Raw genomic sequence first — 23,050 nt, 5'->3', positions numbered from 1 at the left:
GCTGTATTTTTGGTCCAAGTCTAGGTTGTAGAATTGAACTGTTCATTTTGACAACTTTTAGGAACATTTAGTTATCTAAAATTCCCTCTCTTTCTCTCTAATTCTTCATGCTCCTGTATTTTGTTTTATATTACTACCTAAAACTTAGTTGATTTAGTGTTATTAAAGCACTTCTGAATAGTTTTCAATTTTATTTATTTTGATCTTTGTAGGTTCTCAGGCTAAATATAATAAGGTTCTATTTTCTTTAGTAGTAATTGCAGGGATTGCACTCTGCTAATTTTATATGTTTAATATTTTTGATCTTTTAAGGAGGCTGTAATTATTTAAGGTATTATGAAATGGGTTGTGATCTGATTCTTTAAATCATATGTATTCCTAAAGTGATTTATAAATATAATAGCATACTTGTTCAGCGTTGCAAACAACTCCTTGTTTTAAAATGTGTGCAATTGTTTTTTCCATTTAAAATTCTTTTGCTCTCATGAATTTAGTGAGACTCTTCTTTTTGAGTGTTCTAGTTACTCGGAACTTACTGGAGATTAAATAAATAGAATTTAAATCTTTTCTCTACTTTTAAAATGAAGTTTGGGTACCTGTTTGGATATGAAACAGTGTTATTACTTTTTTGGGGGGTGGGGGATGGACAGTGCTGGATATTCTGTTTGCCCATCAAGATCCATTTTCCGCCTTTCTCCACCCTTCTTTGAGGCCTGGTAGACTGACATCCTTAGATGGCTCATTCAGGCTCCCTTATCCTCTGGCTTCCATTTGGATTCAGTCCCCAGGAAGCTCTGGCAGAATATTGGAGGGAAGAGGGCGAGTTGGCAGGGGTTGCTGTTGGGCACTAAGACTATAGCTCCTTTATGATGGCTCCTCTTCTATGGCTCTTTATTCCGATAATGGCTGCCTTCCATTGTCCCTTTAGGCCTAGGGGTGAAAATGGTTTACAAGGCTTACCACCATTGCTAAATTCTGTGATGCTTCAGTATTCCTTATTGGTTACCTTGCCTTTAAGCGGTCCTTGCATTAAACTCTCTTCAAATCAAAAAAAAAAAAAAAAAGAAAAATGAACTTTGGGGAATGTTACCAAGCTTGATATTTAGGTGTAATGTATTTATCAATTACTTTACTCTGAGTCCATCAGAGTGAAAGTGGAATGCCTGGACTTTTTTTTCTTTCATAATGTGAAAAAAGTACTTTGCCAGGCTTAACTTAGCCTTGTAAAATTTATTTAACATTTTAACTTACTCGTTTATGAAGTATGAAAGATGAAAAAGGGAGGACTTAAGTCAGAAGTGTTTTTTTCAATTAATAGAATTAGCTAGTATATACCCTAACAGTGTCTTATATTTGTTCAGTATTTTTTCATTAACAAAGCCTTTTCTTAATCATTAGCTCATTTGATTTTGCAAAGAAAAAAGGAGCAACCTAAGAGATGGTACAGGGCTTCCCTGGTGGTGCAGTGGTTCAGAGTCCGCCTGCTGATGCAGGGCACAAAGGTTCGTGGCCCGGTCCGGGAAGATCCCACATGCCGCGGAGCGGCTAGGCCCGTGAGCCATGGCCGCTGAGCCTGCGCGTCAGGAGCCTGTGCTCCGCAACGGGAGAGGCCACAACAGTGAGAGGCCCGCATACCGCAAAAAAAAAAAAAAAGATGGTACAAGCATTACTTTCCTCATTTTTTGTAGTATAGGAATCGTAGCTCCAAAAAAAAAAGAAATCAGTAACTTGTTAAAGGCTACCTGAAGATTGGGTCCAAAGAAGGATGCAGGGTTTTTAGGTACCTCGTGCAGTATTTTTCCCATTATGTTACATCGGTGGTTCTCAGACTTTAGATGGCATTCGAATAACTTGTAGGGCTTAAGTCATAGATTACTAGCCCCACCTCCAGAGTTTCTGACTCGTTAGGTCTGGGTTGGGGCCTGAGAATTTGTTGGTTTTTTTAAATTAATTAATTAATTTCTGGCTGCGTTGGGTCTTCGTTGCTGTGCGTGGGTTTTCTCTAGTTGCGGCGAGCGGAGGCTACTCTTTCGTTGCGGGGCGCAGGCTTCTCATTGCGGTGGCTTCTCTTTGCGGAGCACGGGCTCTAGGTGCACGGGCTTCCGTAGTTGTGGCACGCAGCCTCAGTAGTTGTGGCTCGTGGGCTCTAGAGTGCAGCTCAGTAGTTGTGGCGCACAGGCTTAGTTGCTCTGCGGCATGTGGGATCTTCCTGGACCAGGGCTCGAACCCGTGTCCCCTGCATTGGCAGGCAGGCTCTTAACCACTGTGCCACCAGGGAAGCCCCAGAATTTGTATTTCTAACAAGTTCCCAGGTGGCGCTGATGATGGTAGTCTGGGAATCACAGTTTGTGAATCACTGTGTTATATTATCTCCTGTCAAGCAAATCCTTAATGTGTTATCTCTTTTAGTTTAATAGAGTTTACACATACATTATATCATTTGATTTGTAAACCCTAAGTAGCTCAGCATGGCAAATGTTACCCTGATTTTTGTGGACGAGGCAGTGAGTTTAGAAAAGCAGCATAGTGGAATGGAAGGAGCATAGATTTGGGAGTCAGCTAGACCTAAAGTGTAGCTTAAATCCTTGCTCCGCTACTTATCAGTTATGTAATAAAAGATAAACTCCTTAACCTTAGTGAACCTTAGTTTTCACATCTCTAACATGGTAAAAACCCTTAACTTGTAGGGTGCTTTTTAGGTGTGTTAGAAGAATATATTTTCAGAATATTGTTTGCCAACTGGGAGTGATCTCCTTCCACCTTGTCTGGGTATTTGGCAAAGTCTGGAGACATTTTTGGTGGTCACAGCCCCGGGGGTGGGGGGGTGGTCAAAGCACGGAAGCTGTTGGCATTTGTCTCAGAGTAGAGGCCGGGAATGCTGCTAAACATCCTACAGTGCACAGAACAGCCTCATCCACAACAAATAATTGCCTAGCCCAAACTGCCAACGCTGCCGAGGTTGAGAAACTCTGGTTTAGAGGTGTAAGTGTCTGGTATATAATAAGTATAATATTTGATAAGTCAGTACCTTTGTCCTTAGGTTGTGGTATTTAAGGTGAAATTGCTAATAAATGATAGAGCTAGGCTTTTAATATCTATTTTTTCTGACTGCTGCTAGGCCAGTATTCTTTATAATAACTTTTTCCACAAAACATATCCCTGGTAACAAAAAAGGGTTTATTTGGAGAAGGCTCATGTGTGACTGACTGATTGTGAAGGTGTTGCTTTGAACTTCTGTCAGAAAAGGCTGAAGATGTTTTCAATAAACGTGTGAGTATATTGCAGTACATGAGGTATTCAGAAGGGTGTTACATAGAACTCTAACGGGATGGATATGCTTTATTAAAGCATTTTTCTTTTCATTTTTATATTGCCATTAGTTTTAAAAGTAATTCTTATCTTGCTTCTTTTAGTTATGTAATTAAGAGGTACTTTGCTCACAGGATACTTGTTTTGTGCTGTTTAATTCATTCTTTAATCTTCTGCTTTTTTTTTTCTAAAGCTGTTTTTGTTACAGTCAGATGTGGTGAAGTTAAATCTGCTTATGTAAAATGGCAAATTTCTGACAAGTTATAAGAATTTCTCATATCTTTCCAGATGAAGTAGGGCCAACTCTAAGGTTCTCTGATGCATGTGTTACATTCTTTTCTAGACCCTAAATTTGCTATGTCAGCCTGTTGAATTAAAGTGCTGTATTTATCTACATTAAAAACTTGCGTTAGTGTGTGAAAGTTTTAGAAAAAAATTGGGATGGAGTTTTAGACTAGTCCAGAGATGAGAAGATGCCAAGGGGGTAGCTTAGTGGATTCTGAATTTTGTGTTGTTTTTAGGGCAGACAAACATAATTACGAAAGTGTTCTAGGAATTGATTGTTTGCTATGATTTTTTTCTGTTCACTTGATATTACAATTTACTTTGCCTCTCAACTTTGCACAGGCAGATTAAAATGTCAAGGCCTATTTTAAAAATCCTTATGAAATTTAAGTTTTGACTGTATGATTCTTTGTGAAATTACAGGAGATAGAGATACTAATATTTTAAAACCAGGACTGCTAATCATGTGATAGCTTCACATTTATTAAGAAAAACAAGTAGCATTTATTATTGTAATTTAATTGAATAAATATGGTATTTATTTCAGTATATGAATAAAACATTCCATTTGCTTTACTGTACTTAAGAATATTTTTTTTATAAAAACTAAAAATTTTAAAAAATTACTCATTGTCCTACTTCTCTGAAACTTCATATTTCCATGTTAGCTTCTAGTTTTTGTTCATATGCATTTATTTTAAAATATAATTCATCATAGTGAACTTAGAGGTGTGTGTGTGTTTTAACAATTTCCAAAGCACCTCATAATTACCTTAATTATTTTAAATGGCGAAGTCATCAGAAATATTTGTTTCTCTGTAGTTATACATTAAACATCTATCCAATATTTGGCCAATTTTTTTTCCTGCCCTTTTCAGATTTTCTTTAGTGTGGATTTAAGCTGACCTAAATATTAGAAAAGGTTTTCATGATTTTGATTCACAAAATCATAGTCTCTTACACAAAAAAATAGCTGAAGTTTGAAGTCTAGAAGCTTTTTTTTTCCTTATTTACTTACAGGATAGTTATCGCATATTTAAAATTAAAAGCATATTTTAATTATGTAAAAGTGAGGCAAAATAAAATGTATGTAAACACTTTTGATCTGTCAAATTTTCTTTTGCTATTTTCTATTCCTATTACTAATAGCAATAGTAATCCTATTGTGTTGAAATTAAAGTAGATATAGAAGTAATTTGAATAAACTGTCACATCACTTTATACTAAAGTTGTTATAACCCTGTTGCTGTCCTCTCTTTAATCAGAAAGGGTATGACTTATGATGTTACTGTTCCGTAGAGCATATTTTGAATGATACAGTTTATATTTGCTTAGTTGCCTTGGTGATAGTAATTGGTAATAGTGATTGATGCAGGTTTGATGTGCATTTGCATTTATAATCAATATTAATTTTTGTGGTAAAAAATTGCATTTGTTTGTATCAAATTTTAATTTTAAGTATCAGTTACTAAAACATGGAAATAATTTTAACCTTATTAGCCAAATGATAATTCTCAATGAATTTATTCATGTAGTTAGAAAAAAAAATATTGTGGAAGAAACAAACTTTTCTCTTTTTTAAACACAGTTACTTGTTAGAGTAACATTTTTCCAAATGAGATAAAATTGTTTCAATTCTTTTTTTTTTTTTTTTTTTTTTTTTTTTTTGTGGTACGCGGGCGGAGCACAGGCTCCGGACGCGCAGGCTCAGCGGCCATGGCTCCCGGGACCAGCCGCTCCGCGGCATGTGGGATCTTCCCGGACCGGGGCACGAACCCTGTCCCCTGCATCGGCAGGCGGACTCTCAACCACTACGCCACCAGGGAAGCCCTGTTTCAATTCTTAAACATAAGGAAATTTTAATCTAGGTGTGGGGTACCTTCTTGGGTGTTGATGAAAACATAATGAAGGCAAAAATGTTTTGTTTGTAAGTAAATATATGTATTTTTTTAAAACTCAAGAAGCAATCTAATATATGAATAGTTTTCATGGACTAGTGGTAGGAAATCTAAATAAATAACTTAGTATACGGAAAGTATACAATTTTTCATATCTAGGTTCTGTCTAGTGTGAGCAAGTTTATATCTAATACTGTAAAATACACTGAGGTACTGGTTATTAAGGCTAGTTGGATTCTTCTTGATAATGAAAAGGTCACACAGATTGTGATTTTTGTATAGTGTCCAAAAAGTAAGGTTTGCCATCTGTTACACAAATATAGGAAAAAGTTAAGATAATCTAGTGATATAAGTGGTTTTGACACTTCTCTTTTTGGAATCATCTATTAATTACAATTTTTAAAAACTAATAGCAAATTTTAAGCTTTTGCAAAAATAAAACTTAATGGTTATGCCAGTGTTGATACTTTTCTACTAAAATACAAAGATAGCAGTTGGGAACTAAAGATTATGTAATGAAAGCCTGGCTTTTAGTCATTTACTTTTAGAAGATTGTTTGGATATTTAAGTGGAAACATCGTGTTTTAACTTGAGGTATTAAGTTATACAATATTTTGATACTGTAGTTATACAAGATTTTTAAACTGTAGTTTCCCTAAGAGTTGATATATAGGAATTCATTATTACAGAACTTAATCAAGGATCTGATTGAATAAGTATTCCTTAAAGATTTGCTTAAATATTTTTCAAGTTCTCTTCTTTCTTCTACCATAACTCACTTCTTGTCTGTATGCTAGTAAATGAGTTTCCCCTAAAATTTTGCTATTGCATTTTGAACCACTGCAGTAGTTGTTTCTATAACTTAATTTCTTTTCACCCCCAAGAATTTAATCTTGCCGAGTTGCATAGAAGTCTTTAAAATTGCATATTGGGCTTAATAAGATCTGATTAATTTTAATCTACTTTGTTTTATTTATTATGTTGATATTGTTTTTTATTGAGAAGTTTGTTACCATGCCAAGTGATTAATATGATCAGGTATAATATTTCAGTTTAGATACCATTTTGAATTTATGTTCTCAAATTCAACTTTGTGTCCAGGGTTTCTATTTTCCGTGTAAGAAACATCTTGCCAATTTCAAATTAATGTCTGATGAAAGTAGATTGTTTTACTAACATCAGTTTATAGATTTTGTTCATTCCTGAATTGTAGGCCATGAACAGAATGTTGCCTTTGTGTACCTTTTTGGATAGATAGTGTGTACATAAATTATATCTCTTACATGAAGTGTGGTGCATGTGTAGGTGAGATTTTTTTATCCAAATACTAAAAGTGTAAAAGTCTTCACCTGTTCTGTTTACTTAATAGTATTTAAATGGTGTGAGGTGTTAAGAGCTCCTTTCCCCTCTTTTCATTTCTGTCCCTCCTGTCTAACTTGGTATTTTTGTTTTTCTGTATGTTAAACGTTATGGTTTTTGTTTTCTTTTTGCGGTACGCGGGCCTCTCACTGTTGTGGCCTCTCCCGTTGCGGAGCACAGGCTCCGGACGCGCAGGCTCAGCGGCTATGGCTCACGGGCCTAGCCGCTCCGCGGCATGTGGGATCTTCCCGGACCAGGGCACGAACCCGTGTGCCCTGCATCGACAGGCGGACTCTCAACCACTGCGCCACGAGGGAAGCCCCAAACGTTATGTTTTTAAAAGTTTATTTACGGGTTGAAAAAGTTAGTAGCCCTTAAGTTAGTTTTTTCTTTAATGTTTCAGTCTAATTAGTTTCCAAGATTTTTACTGTGTTCTCCTTTGAATATGAAGATTCCACAACTAACCATGATCAGTAATTGTGTTTTCTCCCCCATTTGCAATATTGGATTCATACTAATAATGGTATCCCTTGAGGAACATGCTGTCTAAAATTAAGTGTTATCAGTTCAAAGCAAGCAATGTACCTTATTCTCATAGCTGTTAGTATATTCTAAAATTGCATATTATTAAATCTTAAGATGAATTTTGACTAGTATTTTAGTATATGTAATTTCAGATCTTTTGGATAATATACTTATTCAAGCAGTTATAAATTGATACAATAATTAAAATACCATCAGTGGGAATATGAATCATTATACAGTAGTATTAGAACAAGGCACTTATCATAAAATCAGTAATATGATTCTTACCAATAGAGTAATGAATGCCAGTATGTGTGCCTTCATATTTTAAAATCTATATGAATTTCTAGTTTATATTGTTCTTATCCAGATTAAAATACTGCACTTAGGCAAAACTTTTTGCTAATTGAGGAAAAAAGTCATTTCCAGATGATTTTCTGACTTAAGATATGGAATAAAGAGATTTGATTTTATAATATTAAAAGTCAAATATAAAATGAAACAGCACACACTTGTTTGGAGCTTTTCTCCTTTAAAATGTTTCAAATTAACAGGACTTTCTTTGAAAAGTAAATTTGATTGTTAGAAGTAAATTTAAAAATCTTGCAGTTTTGGCTAAATTAATAGGAAAAAGAAAATCCGCTTGTTGGAGACACATTTGTATTAGAACTGTGTTTTCTTAGTACCTTGTGTGTGTGTGGTAGTTTTTGAATGTTAGGAAATTTGTTCATGATTGTATCTAAAAGATCAATTCAGTTACAAATCTTGGAATCTTTTTGTTCCTTCCAGAATGCAGTTTGCTAATATTGAGTGAATTGGCACTAAACGTTACTGGCCTTTGTTGTCAAACTACTGACAAATCCCTTGGCATCTTGTACCTTAACTCTTTGAGTGTCTTTTTTCTGTAAAAGTTAATGGCCTTTTATCTTTTTGCATAGCTATAGAGTAGCCAAAACTAATGTTTTAGGTAGTCACTTCTATTAAAATAAATGATAAAAGAATGGCTTTTATAATAGAATGATATTACAGAAGTAATTTATAAATCTAACATTGAATATGAATATTAGAGCATAAAAGACACCCTCTTATGTACTTCAGAGTAATGATGGATTGATATAATTTTAACTTTTACAGTCTTTAATATGCTTTATTAAGATTTTATGGTAGAAAACTAATTAGAATTTACATTTGGCTTGGTTCAGGTATATAATGTGGATAAGTATGTCTAATGCATGTTGTTGAACTGATAATCTTTTTGAAAGTTGTTATGTGTTACAGCCATAATTTGTTTGATTTGTCATTGGTAGTCAATCTTAGATGTTTTTTAGTGGGAGCAACACTTTAGGGAGGGGTGTGTGTGTGTGTATTTTAACAGCAGCAGAGTTCTGAAACAGGAAATCAGTCTTATCGTATTCATCCAGAGACCTAGGAAGAAGGTAATTGTTTGGTATACTCGTTAAAACCAGTTAGTTGGGCAACTTAAATTTTTAGAGGTTCACAGATGTAGGCTTGAACAGTTGTGGATATATTATTTCATAATTAACAAACTACTCTGGAGAAGAATTGATTCAGTTAGTTGAGGGGACTAATAATCCCTCAGCTAATACACTAGAAAATTGTACTTTGGATTTTAGACTATTGCTTGCATTATCAGTGACTTGATATTTTTCCATGGCTCTAATTTGATTAAATTTAAATAAATTTCAGTGCCTTGATTATTCCTTTAAAAAGATTTTTTTTAACCTCAGTGTAATCAATATATCTAGCTTGAAATGTTTTCAAAATGATTCTTAAATTTGAACAATTTAATAGAAAAAAGTTACTTCTATTTCAGATATTTGTCACTGGAAATTATCTTTCCCTGTTTGTTAATGTACATATGAACATAATTAGATCCTTGTAATCAGTGTTTTCATACTGTTCTGTGTTCTCTTTTATCACAGATTTTTATCTGTCGATGGATACTTATTTTAATAGCTATATAGGTAATATTTCATCAGGCTAAATATCGTGGTTTGCTAAACAGCACTATTGTAAATAATCTTTGTATAGTTTTTTTTCCTTGGTTTGTTTTTTTAGATTATATTGTTAGAGTGGGATTGTTGGAATAAAAGATACAGCAGTTTCATGGCTCTATAGGTTGCAGATTTCTTGTTTTTTTTTTAAGATGCTCATTCCTTTATTTATTTAGTTTATTTATGTTTTTGGCTGCATTGGGTCTTCATTGCTGCGCGCGGGCTTTCTCTAGTTGCAGCGAGTGGGGGCTACTCTTCGTTGTGGTGCGCGGGCTTCTCATTGAGGTGGCTTCTTGTTGCTGAACACGGGCTCTAGGCATGCGGGCTTCAGTAGTTGTGGCACGCGGGCTCTAGATCGCAGGCTCAGTAGTTGTGGCGCATGGGTTTAGTTGCTCTGCAGCATGTGGGATCTTCCCGGATCAGGGCTGGAACCCTTGTCCCCAGCATTGGCAGGTGGATTCTTAACCACTGCGCCACCAGGGAAGTCACATGATTGCAGATTTCTTGCCAAACGAACCAGTTTATAGTATTGTTTCTAAGTGGAAGAATTACTAGCAATTCTTGATATTACCTTAGAAGAATGTAATTTTTCATTCAGAAAGTGAGATATAAACTTGTGTAAACTTTTCAGTCAAGAAGAGTTGGTATAATATAAAAACATCAAAGAAAGTTGTGAGGTTCAAATTGCTTGGAGAAGTAGAAAACTTCAGTGGAGTTCCTAAGTGATTTGGCAGTCAGTTTTCCTTTCTGGTTTGGCACTGCTAGCAGATAATTAAAAAGTGTTAAAAGGAACCTAAAATTTATGCTAATGTGAATTTAAGTTAATATAATTTGTTTATGAAAACTGTCTTGAGTTGCCTTGTAATGAGACATTTAAACTAAAAAATAACAGGACATTTCTAACTTATGCAACCTCAAATAATAACAACCCCTTATTTACAATTGTAGACCCCTTTGCAGTTTTACAGATTTAAAGATATTTCCAATATCGCATTTGATCTTTGAAACAACCGGTGAAGAAGTTACAGCAAGTGTTATTATCATTGTTTTACAGAAAAACAAAAATATTTGAGGCTCAGAGATTAACTTAATCTGAAGTCTAGGCTTTTAAGTTGCAAAGCTAAGAATGGAATTCTGGTTTTCTCTATTAAATGACAGTATGCATTAAGTACTTAGTACAGGGCCTGTCATCTAGTAAATATTTTAGAGTTCCTGTGTCCTGTGTTGTTCCTGGACATTTCTTCTTTATTCTTAAAATTCCCATCTTTTTGAGCATTCTTTCTCTTCATATTTCTGTAGTTCATGCTTTTGTATCTACATACCCTTTTCATTTTAGAAAATAAAATTTTAGGCTGCATTAATTTGGTCTGTACAGGGATGATTATATGATGTATATTAGGGCAGATGATCTTAAATACTGAACAATTAACACTTTATCAACTGGGAAATTCAAGGAACTCCTATTTCTGCTTTCCTCCCAATAGAATCATCAGAAACCAGATCCAAACATTTAACACACTTATTAGGGAAAAATAAAATCTAGTTAAGAAATATAAAATCTTTTATTAAATGAGAAAGTCATAGAAGTCTATGAGCATGGGTGGTATTTAAAACATAATGTGATTATAAAAGTTGATAATGTGGATTAACTGTGACATACTTGGAAAGTATTTGTTAAATTTAAACCTGTTAAAATTTGTTGAAAGAAATGTAAAGCTGATGTAGTTAATGAATGAGTGGCTGAATTTCTTTTCCTCTCACCTGAGCCTTAAGTGTCTGTGAGTTGAAAGCACTGACAGAAATCAGGGGAAAAGCTCCAGAAATTCCTCGAAAATGAAATTAAATGGTGATGTCCTGGTATTTGCTAACATGCTTTGATTCTTGTTGTCTTTTGTTAGTCTGACTTTATTCCTTTACTCCCGCTGCCAGTTTAGCTCAGTGTTCCTCTTGTGAGCCAGGCAACTTGAGATTTGCTTTTGAAACTTTTTGATCACTACCTCTCTAAAATCTGTATGTCACTTTTTATTTGACCTGTCGTGTTCCACGTATGCTATAGCTTCACATTGTACAACTTTCAGTTAACTAGAATTCTAAAAATAGCTTTTATGTGGTCTGTGGAAATAATTTTCCTTAAAATAATTATGGCAGGAAAAATAAGTATTTATTGGTTTGTATACGAGCACTGCACTTCAGTTTATAAGTTAAGGGATAAGTATATCTATATACTATACAGAGTACTACAGAGAAACTTTTCAGAACTGCTTTACTGTTAGTAATTATCATATTTATTTATTTTTAATTAATTAATTTTTGGCTGTGTTGGGTCTTCGCTGCTGTGTGTGGGCTTTCCCTAGTTGTGGTGAGCGGGCTTCTCATTGCAGTGGTTTCTCTTGTTGCAGAGCACGGGCTCTAGGTGTGCGGGCTTCAGTAGTTGTGGCGCATGGGCTTCAGTAGTTGTGGCTCGCGGGCTCTAGAGCGCAGGCTCAGTAGTTGTGGCGCACGGGCTTAGTTGCTGTGCAGCATGTGGGATCTTCCCGGACCAGGGCTCGAACCCGTGCCCCTTGCATTGGCAGGCAGATTCTTAACCACTGCACCATCAGGGAAGCCCCCAGTAATTATCATATTTAAAATAAGATTCAATCTGTGTCAGGAACACATTGTTATAAAATAAAGCTTAGGGAGCTATTTTTTCCCTCCCTTGTCATTTTAATAAAATGTGCAATAGAATGGTAAGTAGTAAAACAAAGTATCTTAGGGAGCTATTTTTGGTTGTTATCCTCTATTTGAAAATTCAAGGTAAATTTATAGTTTAAACCCCATTAATTTAGGCTCAAATAAATTTCTGAGATAAGGTAGACTCATGAGATCTCAAGTCACATGTTTTTTGAAAGATGTTTTGTTAATTAGAGGTAACTTCGAACATATTTTTAGTGTTTTAAGTTATGCTTGGATGCTTAGAACAGCCAATAAAAAATTATTTAACTCATAGTAGCCACATTATTTTATAATAGGTCATTTATATTATGGGTTGAATCAACTTCTGTGCACAGATTTTAGAACTTAACTATTATTTATTCATTATTTTCTTTGGGACAGTGTTCTGTGGTGTGAAGGGATTGTTGTAGCACTTGAATCAAACATGGTATACTGTATATAATTATCAGAACTCATAAACCAGTCACTTAAGATCTGTGTATTTATGTAAATTATACCTCAATTAAAGGAAAACAAAACACATTTTAACATGTTTACTTGAAGGAGGAGGAGTGGGGAAAGACTGTCCAGTGCATATCAGATCTCCTGTAGCTATGGTGGCATCCGACCTAGGCAAGATAGTACCATGTATGCATTTCTTACTCTCTCCTTGTTGCATGTGCAGGAGCCACTGGGAAAGAAGGCTTTTTTTTCCTTTTGGAGTTATATTTTGCGTATGTTCTTAAGTTAAGTAAAAAGGCAAATTGATATAGTAAAGATTTTAAAGAGTTAAAGATTCTGTTGGGTTTTGATGTTCTTTAGAAGGGTTAGGTTATTCAACAAGTCATTGTCATTGAAAACCAACCAAATAGCGGTGGGCTCTTAAGATCTATGGTTATACCATTTGTTCAGTTCATAGACATCACTGTGTTCTAGGCATTGTTCATATATTAAATCATTTAATCTTTATAACAACCCTATATGATAGGTACTTTTATTAGCCCACTTTTATTATTCAAAATAATATCCAGTAAGTGCAAGTTAAGTCTATTCTGTATTAGAAGTCATATATATATATATATTTTTCCCCCCACCTCAGTTATTCCTATTTGGTTTAAATTGTCTAAAAAAGTATGTCATAAAAATTTTAATGGGAAGCAAAAAAGTCATATGTTAGAAAGGTTTTATTTATTGACATAATTCTTGGCATGAGAAATGTTTGCCTCAAAATTGAGCATTCGTAAGTTGCTGACATCAGTTTTGGAAATACCAGTAGATTTTTGTATTGTCTTTTAGAAGTATTTTAGTTTTAACGTGTGATTAGTAAATTACTTTCATTTGAATATGCTCCCTTTGGAAATTTTATATTTTTACTATTGATTTGGAAGTATAGAAAATCTTAATCTTTTGAGGCAGAATAGTACAAAAAGTTTGGGCTTTAGAGTTACGTACATAATGGGTTTGAATTGTAACTAACTACTTGCTGGCTTTGGGACCAATCTTTTTGACCCTCAATTTCATCATCTGTGAAGTGGTAATGTTACTTCATAGGATTGTTAGGATTAAATGAGAATGTATTTGGCGTACTGTCTGGGACATGTTCTCTGTTTTTCTAATTTATGATGGATGCCAAAGTGTTGGGTAAAATCTCAAACTGTATGAATAGGGAAGTTGGGAGTCTGAGGAAAAATGAAACCTTAAGAAGGCTAAATTCCTAGATTCTATTTAAAGGAAGGATTGGATTATTGCTCTGCAAGAAACTCCCATGTTGATCCTGGCCTTTGACTCCTTATCTGTCTGATTGAATTGAACTTCCTGTCACAGCATCCTTAAAACCAGACCTAATCTTCTGTCAGTCCTGCCACCTTCTCCATAAAGCTTTGTGTGTGAGCTATACTGGACTGCTCACTTTTTCTGAATATTTTATGTATTTCCATGTATCTGCTCTACCCTCTGTTTGAAATGTTGTAATTGTTCTTGTTTCTTCCTTTGTTTACTGCTGTATGACCTATTTCTTAAGGATTATCTAACATACTACTACCTACTTTGTGAAGCTGTATCTCTGCCTCTACAGAATTAATCCCTCTTTCTCTGGCTCTTAAAATATCTTGATCTTATGTATATATAATGGGGCCTTTGGCATAGTTGTATGTCTGTGCGTCTTTCTTCCCTGATAGAATAGGAACTCCTAGAGTGCTGTAATCTTTGCTTACTTAGTCTTATGTTCTCAGTGCCCCTTGCACAATGTTCAGTGTGTTTTTGAATGTTCAAAATGTGTTTGGACATTAGTATTAGTTGCTGACATCAGTTTTGGAAATCTGTAAATTCAGTCGGCCCCCTCCTAATTAAGTAAATAAAGGAGGGGGCTGACTGAATTTACTTTAACGAGTATATAACATCCCCAGTTATGTGTAGTTACTGATAAGTATTTTTCTTAAGTAAGTTAACCAAGCCCTTTCCAGCCTTATTTACTTTATTAGTTAGTATTCATAGTACACGGATAAATTTGAGTTTAGTCCTTGTTAAAATGACTGCATTTCAAGGGGCTTTATATTTCTATGCTTTGCTTTCTTTCTTTCTTTTTAAATTTATTGAATGAAGTACAGTGTTTCAGGAGTACAGCAAAGTGATTCGGTTTTATATATATATGATTATAAGAATATATATATTCCTTTCCATTATAGGTTATTCAAGATATTGAATATGATTCCCTGTGCTGTGCAGTAGGTCCTTGTTGTTTATCTATTTTATATATAGTAGTGTGTATCTGTTAATCCCAAATTCCTAATTTATCCCTCCCCCCACTTCTATGCTTTTCTATAAGGCTAGAATCTTACTAGCATTCTCACAGAGATTAATGGTTAGGTAAGTTTGTTAGTAGTAATAAAAATTTTTTTACATAAAAAATTTTCTGTTGCATTGCTCAGAAAAACTTGGCATTATTTCAATTTATATTTTTTACTAAAATGTATTTATAATTTTTTAGGTAGGAATTCCAGATTTGTGGCAGCTGCCACTGCTTTGGGTTCCCTGCTGCTGCCTCATTTTCTTCTGACTGTTATTTCCCATTTTCTTATGTTTCTACTCTATAAGACAGAGTTAAAAAGTAAAGATGATTCATTTTCAGGAATTGTACTGCTTTAGGCTTAATTTGAGCCTCTGTTCTGGTTTTTTTTTTTGCGGTACGTGGGCCTCTCACTGTTGTGGCCTCTCCTGTTGCGGAGAACAGGCTCCGGACACGCAGGCTCAGCGGCCGTGGCTCACGGGCCCAGCCGCTCCGCGGCATGTGGGATCTTCCCGGACCGGGGCACGAACCCGTGTCCCCTGCATTGGCAGGCGGACTCTCAACCACTGCGCCACCAGGGGAGCCCTGTTTTGGTTTTTTTTGTGTGTGTGTGAGTGGATACAATATGCTAAAACATTTTGTTAATTGAATAAGGCTACATTTTTAAGTGGGGCTACTTTCTTATGTGAGAATAATAGATGACAGCTAATATTCGTGATGTTAAAAATGTTAATCCTAACGGTTTTCTCTTGGAGTCTTTATAGTAGAAGAACCCTTTGAGGTTGAGGGTGAATTTATGTATTCTTAAAGTGACAAAAATTGTTCCTGGCCCATAGTAAAAGCTATTTAAGTCTTAGATACTTTTATTATTATACTTTTTTTTTAAAAGAAATTCAGCATTTTAAAAAACTACATACAAAGCTGATTGTAAGTCATATAGGGAAAGACAATATTTTGTCAAGACACTTAGTAAATAGATTTGGAGATAATTATAAAACAAACATAATTTTTAAAACCCGTTATAGAGGGCTTCCCTGGTGGCGCAGTGGTTGAGAGTCCACCTGCCGATGCAGGGGACACGGGTTCATGCCCCGGTCCAGGAAGATCCCACATGCCGCGGAGCGGCTGGGCCCGTGAGCCATGGCCGCTGAGCCTGCGCGTCTGGAGCCTGTGCTCCGCAATGGGAGAAGCCACAACAGTGAGAGGCCCGCATACCGCAAAAAGCAAAAAACAAAAAACCCGTTATAGAAATAGTACAGATGCATCATACCAAAAATACAGAACAAGCAAAAATGAGAAAAAATATATATTCCTATCATCTAGAGATTATTACTTTTAGTACTTTAATTTGTAATCTTTTTGTCTACATAATTTAATTAAGTATACAGGTATACTGTATATGTTTTCTTTTATCAAAATGGTGTCACACTGTACCTTCGCTCTTGAAACCTTTTTTTCAGTCAATAATGTCTACTCTTCCATTTCTGTAAATTTTCATCTCAACCAATCCTCGGATCATATTAAAATTTCTTAAAATGTCCTTAATGGCTGGTTTGTCTAAAACAGTAACCAGAACAGGATTGTACCAGTGAACTTGACTGTTAGAACATTTATGTCTTTCTAAATCAAGGATAACTACCCATCCCTCCCCTCCTCACCTTTTAAAATGATATTTGACTTTTTAAAAAGATAATTTGAAAGAGACTGCATCATGTCTGGCAGACCTTTTGAATTTGTCCAGTTTATGATCATAATGTCATTTAGCTTGTTCTATCTCATATAGTGTCTGTAAGTTAAAATTTATATCTCTAAGTGCTTGGTGGATTTGCAGCTTGAAGATGATTTGGCTATCATAGATGATGCTGTGTTCTTCATATTGCAGCACATCAAAAGTTATGTGATCTCTACTTAACTTTCTTGGTAATGCTGAGATTGACCACTGAAATTGGGTGATGACAGTCTTTTCTGCCCATTATTCAATTATATTTGTCTTCTTACATTAGAAGATATTTTGTGCAGTGTTACTTCGGCTCTGTACGAAAGTTCAGGTCCTCATTATCTAATACCTGTTGGTTTAGCACCATTTGTTGATCCTTGCCTAAATCAATAATTTTATTAGGGCTTGCAAAGTTTGATTTTCCTAATTCTGTCTTTTTATGTTTATTAACTAGTATTTTCTGTTGCGTTTGCTTTATGAAATGGAGTTATTTGCTTTCCCTGAAATAGAGTTCCTACAGGAAAAGTAGGATAAATCCTTAATCTCCCCCTTCACCAATTTCAAAGTAAAGAACTATTCCAATAGCCACTTTTATCAAAAGTTATAAAGGAAAATAATTTTTTATTTAGTTGCTCTAACTTTTTCTGTTTTGAGTATCTTTATAGACTCACAGATTTTCATTTTATTCAGGATTCTTTAATTTACTACCATTTAAAATTTTTCTTTGATACTCAGTTTGTCACACATTGAGCCATTGTGATATCCTTCATGCTAGCTCCTATGTCTGTTTGATATAGACCACTAATCTCTGTATGCCTTCCTGCTTTTTGGCACAGAAAGATATCCCAGGCTCACCTTGTACCTTCCCTGCCCCAGATCTGACATCTACCAGTTTTCCAAGGAGTTGGTACCCTTTAGTGTATTATGATATTAGGGATGAAATCGGGTTCTAGAAGTGTTTACTACTGCTAAGGTGACATACTTCTAAGTCATTTCTTTGAAAAGACCTAAACAATATAGAGTTCTACAAACATGAGTTCACATTAATATATTCAGTTATTACTTGAGTTCTTGATTTTATAATGGTATCTCTTTTCTCTTACAGTAATAATCATGAATCTTCAAGTCGTTAACATAACTTCATTGTTTTTTCCTATAATATAAGGAAAAAAATTGAAGGTATCAATACTGATATTATTAGAAATAAACTATCGGAAGAAGTTTAAAATTTCTTTTTAGTTCTCTTCCTACTTAGAATACTTCCTGCCCAGAAGTACAGTAAAATTAGTGTCCAAATAACCCTTGAAATAAATCCTTTCTCCTGGTTACCAATTTGATATTTAACAGATTTGTTTCAATGTGTGCTTCCCTCTTTCCCCTCCCCTTCTCTATGAAGCAACCATTTTTGTTAGTTTCTCAGTTATCAGTGTGTGTGTGTGTGTGTGTGTGTGTGTGTGTGTGTGTGTGTGTGTTGGAGGGTTCAAATTCAAACAAAAATATGTATAAATATTTCTTTTATAAAATATCTCTTTTATACAAAAGGTAACATACTATATACTCTGTTTTGCACATTTTTTCTTAAAATATTCTGTAGATCTGTCCAAGCAGTACTAGTAATCATAAAGGTAGAACATATAGTAATATAATCTTTTCTTAAATTATAATGATATATCAAAGTGAAAGCTTTTAGTAATTTAATAGTTATTTTTAGATTGAAAATAATACTGAAATAAGCTCAATAGTGTGAATGCAGCAGAAATAAAGAAAAAAAATCTTTAAAAGGGCACTGGATTTGGTGAATTTTAAATTGTATTTGGAAGATGAATGGGTCCAAGTAGGTGGGCATAGAGCTTTAGAGATGGTCTTGAGTGGCTTAAGGCAGATTAGCTTGGCTGGTTTCTGTGTCAGAAAATCATGAGATTAGAGAGGGTTGATAGAGCTCAAGAATGAGAGCTAGTATGATGGACAAAATGCATAGAAATGTAGATTATTGGTGCTTTTTTATGGTTAATCTGATACAAATCTTTGAGGGTAGAAGTTTGTTTTATGCAACTGTAATATATAACATAAGTTAATAGAATGGGCATGCTAAATATTGGTTACCTTGTTTGGAAATGAGAATAAGTTTCTACCTCAGTTCAGCATTATCAAGTCATAAATACCAAGGGCTAGAAGAGATCATAGTGGTCTTCTCAACCTAACTATTGTGTAGAATAGGAAAGGTTGAGTTGTCCAATTTATACAACTGTTTAGAGGCATAGCCAGTTCTTAAATCTGACTTTGTAACTCTTAATTGTATCTACTTTTCTCTATACTGTAGTACCTTTTACAACCATGAGAAATGAGAAGTTGTACGCTGTTTTTTGTTTTGTTTTTATTTTGAGTTTTGTCCTGATACTTTAGGACTGTAAATATGGAAGTTACCTTTTACCTTAGGTGCATTCTCAATATACTGAGTAGAAGGATTTAAAAATTGTTTTGTCGTATAATTGCTTTGAGGATCTTTTGGGGATCAATGTATTTACCTGTATTTCTTAATTACACATGATGGCTTATAAGTAAATACATTTGACAATCTTTTATTAGCGTAGCTTGTAGTGGGGAAAGCTGCTTTTTATAATCAGCTAATGTTTTAAAACATGTATATGTAGTTTGCATTGTTGTGTATTTCAATCAGCTAATGTTTTAAAATGTGTACATGTAGTTTGCATTGTTGTGTATTTCAGTCAGCTAATGTTTTAAAATGTGTACATGTAATTTGCATTGTTGCATATTTCCTTAACTTAAGTACTCAGATATTTATCCAAACATTATTGCCATGGGGTTTCCTGCAGAAAGACTTGAAGGCGTATACAGGAACAATATTGATGATGTAGTAAGGTAAGAACTCTTTAATTTTCTGTTTCAAATATTGATGTATATTCGTGTTGTATTTTCATTTAGAAAAGATTTCTAAACCACAGAAAAAGATGTACATTGTGATGTAAACTTTATTTTTATTATGTTGGTGACCTATAACTGCTTTTTTCTTGCTTCACGTACCTACTCAGCCTCAATGGGATAAAACTCATTTGATAAGAACTGACCTTTTACATAATCAGGTGTATGTGATATGATTTCATGGACTCCATAAAATGCCCCTCACCAGTTTAATGTCTGGATTCCATTACACTATGATTTTTGTCTTTTATTTCACAATTGGGTATTATCCTTAAAATCCTGAGTGGATTTATTCACATAAATTTATTTATGCTAAGGTGTAGGTACCTGGTACCATGTAATTTTACATAGAGCAGTTTATAATGGGGCATAAGTGTGCCAAGGACCTGAAGAAGTATTTGGTACAGGGGATCTAGAAAGGAGTTGCTGGGCATACCAAAGCCTAAGTGTTTGCTTTACAATTTTGCATAATTTTCTAAGTGTAATTATCATTCAGTTCTGAACAGTAGTTCTCAAGGCTCATTTAAGTAATTTTAAATACATTTATGACCTAAGAGTACGTAATATATTTTATGAGAGAAGGAATTTTTGTCTGCTGTGTAAATAGTCAATATGTTTTCTAATTTCAGAGCAAAAAATATGTGTATAAATAAATTAACTGTAAAATGTCAGTAGGAACTTTAATTGGCTTTTAAAAGTTAAAATTTTGGATTATTCCCTGTACTCTCAGAAGTATCTTTTTTGGAGACTTTCAATTTAAATATTTGGTGGTTATGAGAATTAAATGTTATAATGCGCAGGAAAACACTTTGTAAAGCTTTTTGCAGATGTAGAATCCTTTTTAAATAGTTGTCTTAGTATATAAGACTATCTGTACTCTCACATGAGCTAGGCATTGTTGTTTTACTAAGTGGTTAATTTTTAGCAATTTGCTTTGAGCCAGAGTATATTTACATTTTTGCAGTATGAGTTGTATCCAATTGGATTTTTGTAATGTTGTGTTCAGAATTAAATTTCAGTATCTACAAAAAACTCCCAGAGTTCTTTGTAGTTTCTGTTACGGTTATAGATGGTACATGAGGCTGTCAGAGGAACTATTTAAGAACTTGAAAATAGGAAATGAATTTGCCTTCTCATAGTTGGGCAGGACACGATGGAAGAATGTGTAATATCGCAGATCCATGGGAGCAACAGCTTGATATGGCTTAGTCAGTGATAATACCCATCTACAGAAAATAAAGTGAATGATAGAAAAAAGAATAAGAGAGGTAAAGTTTGACTCAAGAGATGGAGAATCTGGGAAATGAGCAGTGCAGTCATCAAACATGTGTTTGCTGCTGTGGTGCAGGAGTGTTTATCAGGCCTCTTTATGGCCTAGACGAAACATCTCTGAAGTCTGTCTACTTCACATTACTATAATTCTGTATTCAACCAAGTCAGGTTAATACTTATACGGAAAAGGAGTATGAGTACTCTGAGCAGAGGATGCGTTTTCTGATCACTGTAAGGATATCCTTGTGATAAATTATCCTAATTTTTACATTGTCCTCTTCTGAATGTGAATTAGTCTCTTTTGACTGAATTTACTGAGGCTGACTGATCATGTTTCAGATTACTGATAAAGTCCAGTTTCTGGTTCTATACGTATGACTATCAGATCTTAGGTTGTAATAACGTCATCAAGCAACTACTGTGCTGGGAAGTATTTTGATCTGTCATCTTCTGACTTCATAACCTCTGCTTTAATGCCTCTGAATTAAGATTCACACATTTAGCTTGTAATCAGGAACAAAGGTTGAAATTTGTTCTATCTTCTTTAAAGTTTATTTTATCTAGCTTTTGACTTTTTCAAATGTCACTCTTGAAAAGAGTTTTATGTGTATGGATTGTTATTTAGCCAGTGGTTACTTTAGCCAACTGATCTTGTCACCCCAGTGATAATGGTAATAGCACATAAAAATGAAAAATTATCAACTGAACATAATAGCTATGCTGTGCTTGTTTTTTTTTAATTTATTTTATTATTGTATTTTATTTATTTATTGTTTCTGGCTGCGTTCGGTCTCCGTTGCTGTGCGCGGGACTTTCTCTAGTTGCGGCGAGCGGGGGCTTCTCATTGCGGCGGCTTCTCTTGTTGTGGAGCACGGGCTCTAGGTGTGCATGCTTCAGTAGTTGTGGCATGCAGGCTCAGTAGTTGTGGCGCACGGGCTTAGTTGCTCTGCGGCATGTGGGATCTTCCTGGACCAGGGCTTGAACCCGTGTCCCCTGCATTGGCAGGTGGATTCTTAACCACTGAGCCACCAGGGAAGCCCATTGTGCTTGTTTTGTTTTTGTTTTGGATTGGTGGATAAATGGCCAGTAAGGCTTTGTTGGCCTCAGTTACCCACCCTCCCTTAGTTTATGAGAAAGGATGAACAGTGACCAGGAAGGAAGATGTAGTTTTTCCTATGAAGTAAAATGAAAATAAATAATTCCTAAGTAGATTGCATGTTAGGATTAACCTCTCCATGGAAATGACTGTCTCTAGTACCTAAATAATTGATTTCCTTGAATGGCTTACACTATATTGGAGACACTAGTACTAATCAGTAATGATTCCTTTTTGGTTCAAAGATGATAACATCTCAGTGAAAAATGTATTTTCTTATATCTTTTCTGTTAACAAAAAGAAAACATGGGGATTTAGACATTGGGATGTCTAAAGAATACTTAAAATTACCTTTTCTTCTCTAATTCCATATTTTCCCTATGATTTTCCCCCCAAGCAGGAAATATTGTACAGAATTCAGACTTGGTTGTTGCTGTACGTCATTGCTTTGAGTAAAATAAAATCAAATTACAAATATCTTCATGCTTAAATTATTTAACCGTTTAGGGATATGGTTTATTATAGCAACGTGAGATTTTATACTTGAGGTACTCAAAGTAATACTTCTGTGACAGATATTTAACTTCTCCTTTCGAAGTTACCTCCTGGGATCAGGAATTTAATGTAAAAAATAAAAAGAGGTGAAAAAGAGAACCAAGTTGAAATTTTTTACTATCTTAACTGCAAATGTTTTCTTTAATAAGCGATCAGAATTGACAGGACAGGACAGGGTCATTTCATAGAAGGGAAGTTGAAGAACTAGCTCTTCCCAGATTTTTTTTTCTTCTTAATACTGCCTTCTCTCCCCGTTTTTTCTTGCCACTAAACTCTTGCTGTGACCAGCTGGTAATATGAAACAATGTTTTATTCAGGTGATTGATTATTCTTTGATATGTATATTAATCGTGTGTGTGTGTGTGTGTGTGTGTGTGTGTGTATTAATCTTATCCCTCAGGCTAATATTGAAGTTATCTAATTTACATGTTATCTGGTATAAATCTAGGCAATTTTTTTTTTTTTTGGAACGCGGGCCTCTCACTGTTGCGGCCTCTCCTGTTGCGGAGCACAGACTCCGGACGCACAGGCTCAGCGGCCATGGCTCATGGGCCCAGCCGCTCTGCGCATGTGGGATCTTCCCGGACTGGGGCACGAACC

The 23,050-nt window shown here is 34.8% G+C and overlaps 1 protein-coding gene across 1 annotated transcript in view; it reads left to right on the top strand.

The window, feature by feature from the left end:
- PTEN (phosphatase and tensin homolog) overlaps nt 1-23,050 on the top strand; it is an 89,946-nt gene that overhangs the window by 7,142 nt on the left and 59,754 nt on the right. Inside the window, exon 2 of the mRNA XM_067710111.1 lies at nt 19,383-19,467. Within this exon, the coding sequence (XP_067566212.1) occupies nt 19,383-19,467 (85 nt within the window). The remainder of the gene's footprint in view (nt 1-19,382; nt 19,468-23,050) is intronic.

The sequence above is a fragment of the Pseudorca crassidens genome, chromosome 16, assembly GCF_039906515.1.
Source record: "Pseudorca crassidens isolate mPseCra1 chromosome 16, mPseCra1.hap1, whole genome shotgun sequence".
NCBI lineage: Eukaryota > Metazoa > Chordata > Mammalia > Artiodactyla > Delphinidae > Pseudorca > Pseudorca crassidens.
This window is presented reverse-complemented; position numbering and strand designations above follow the sequence as displayed.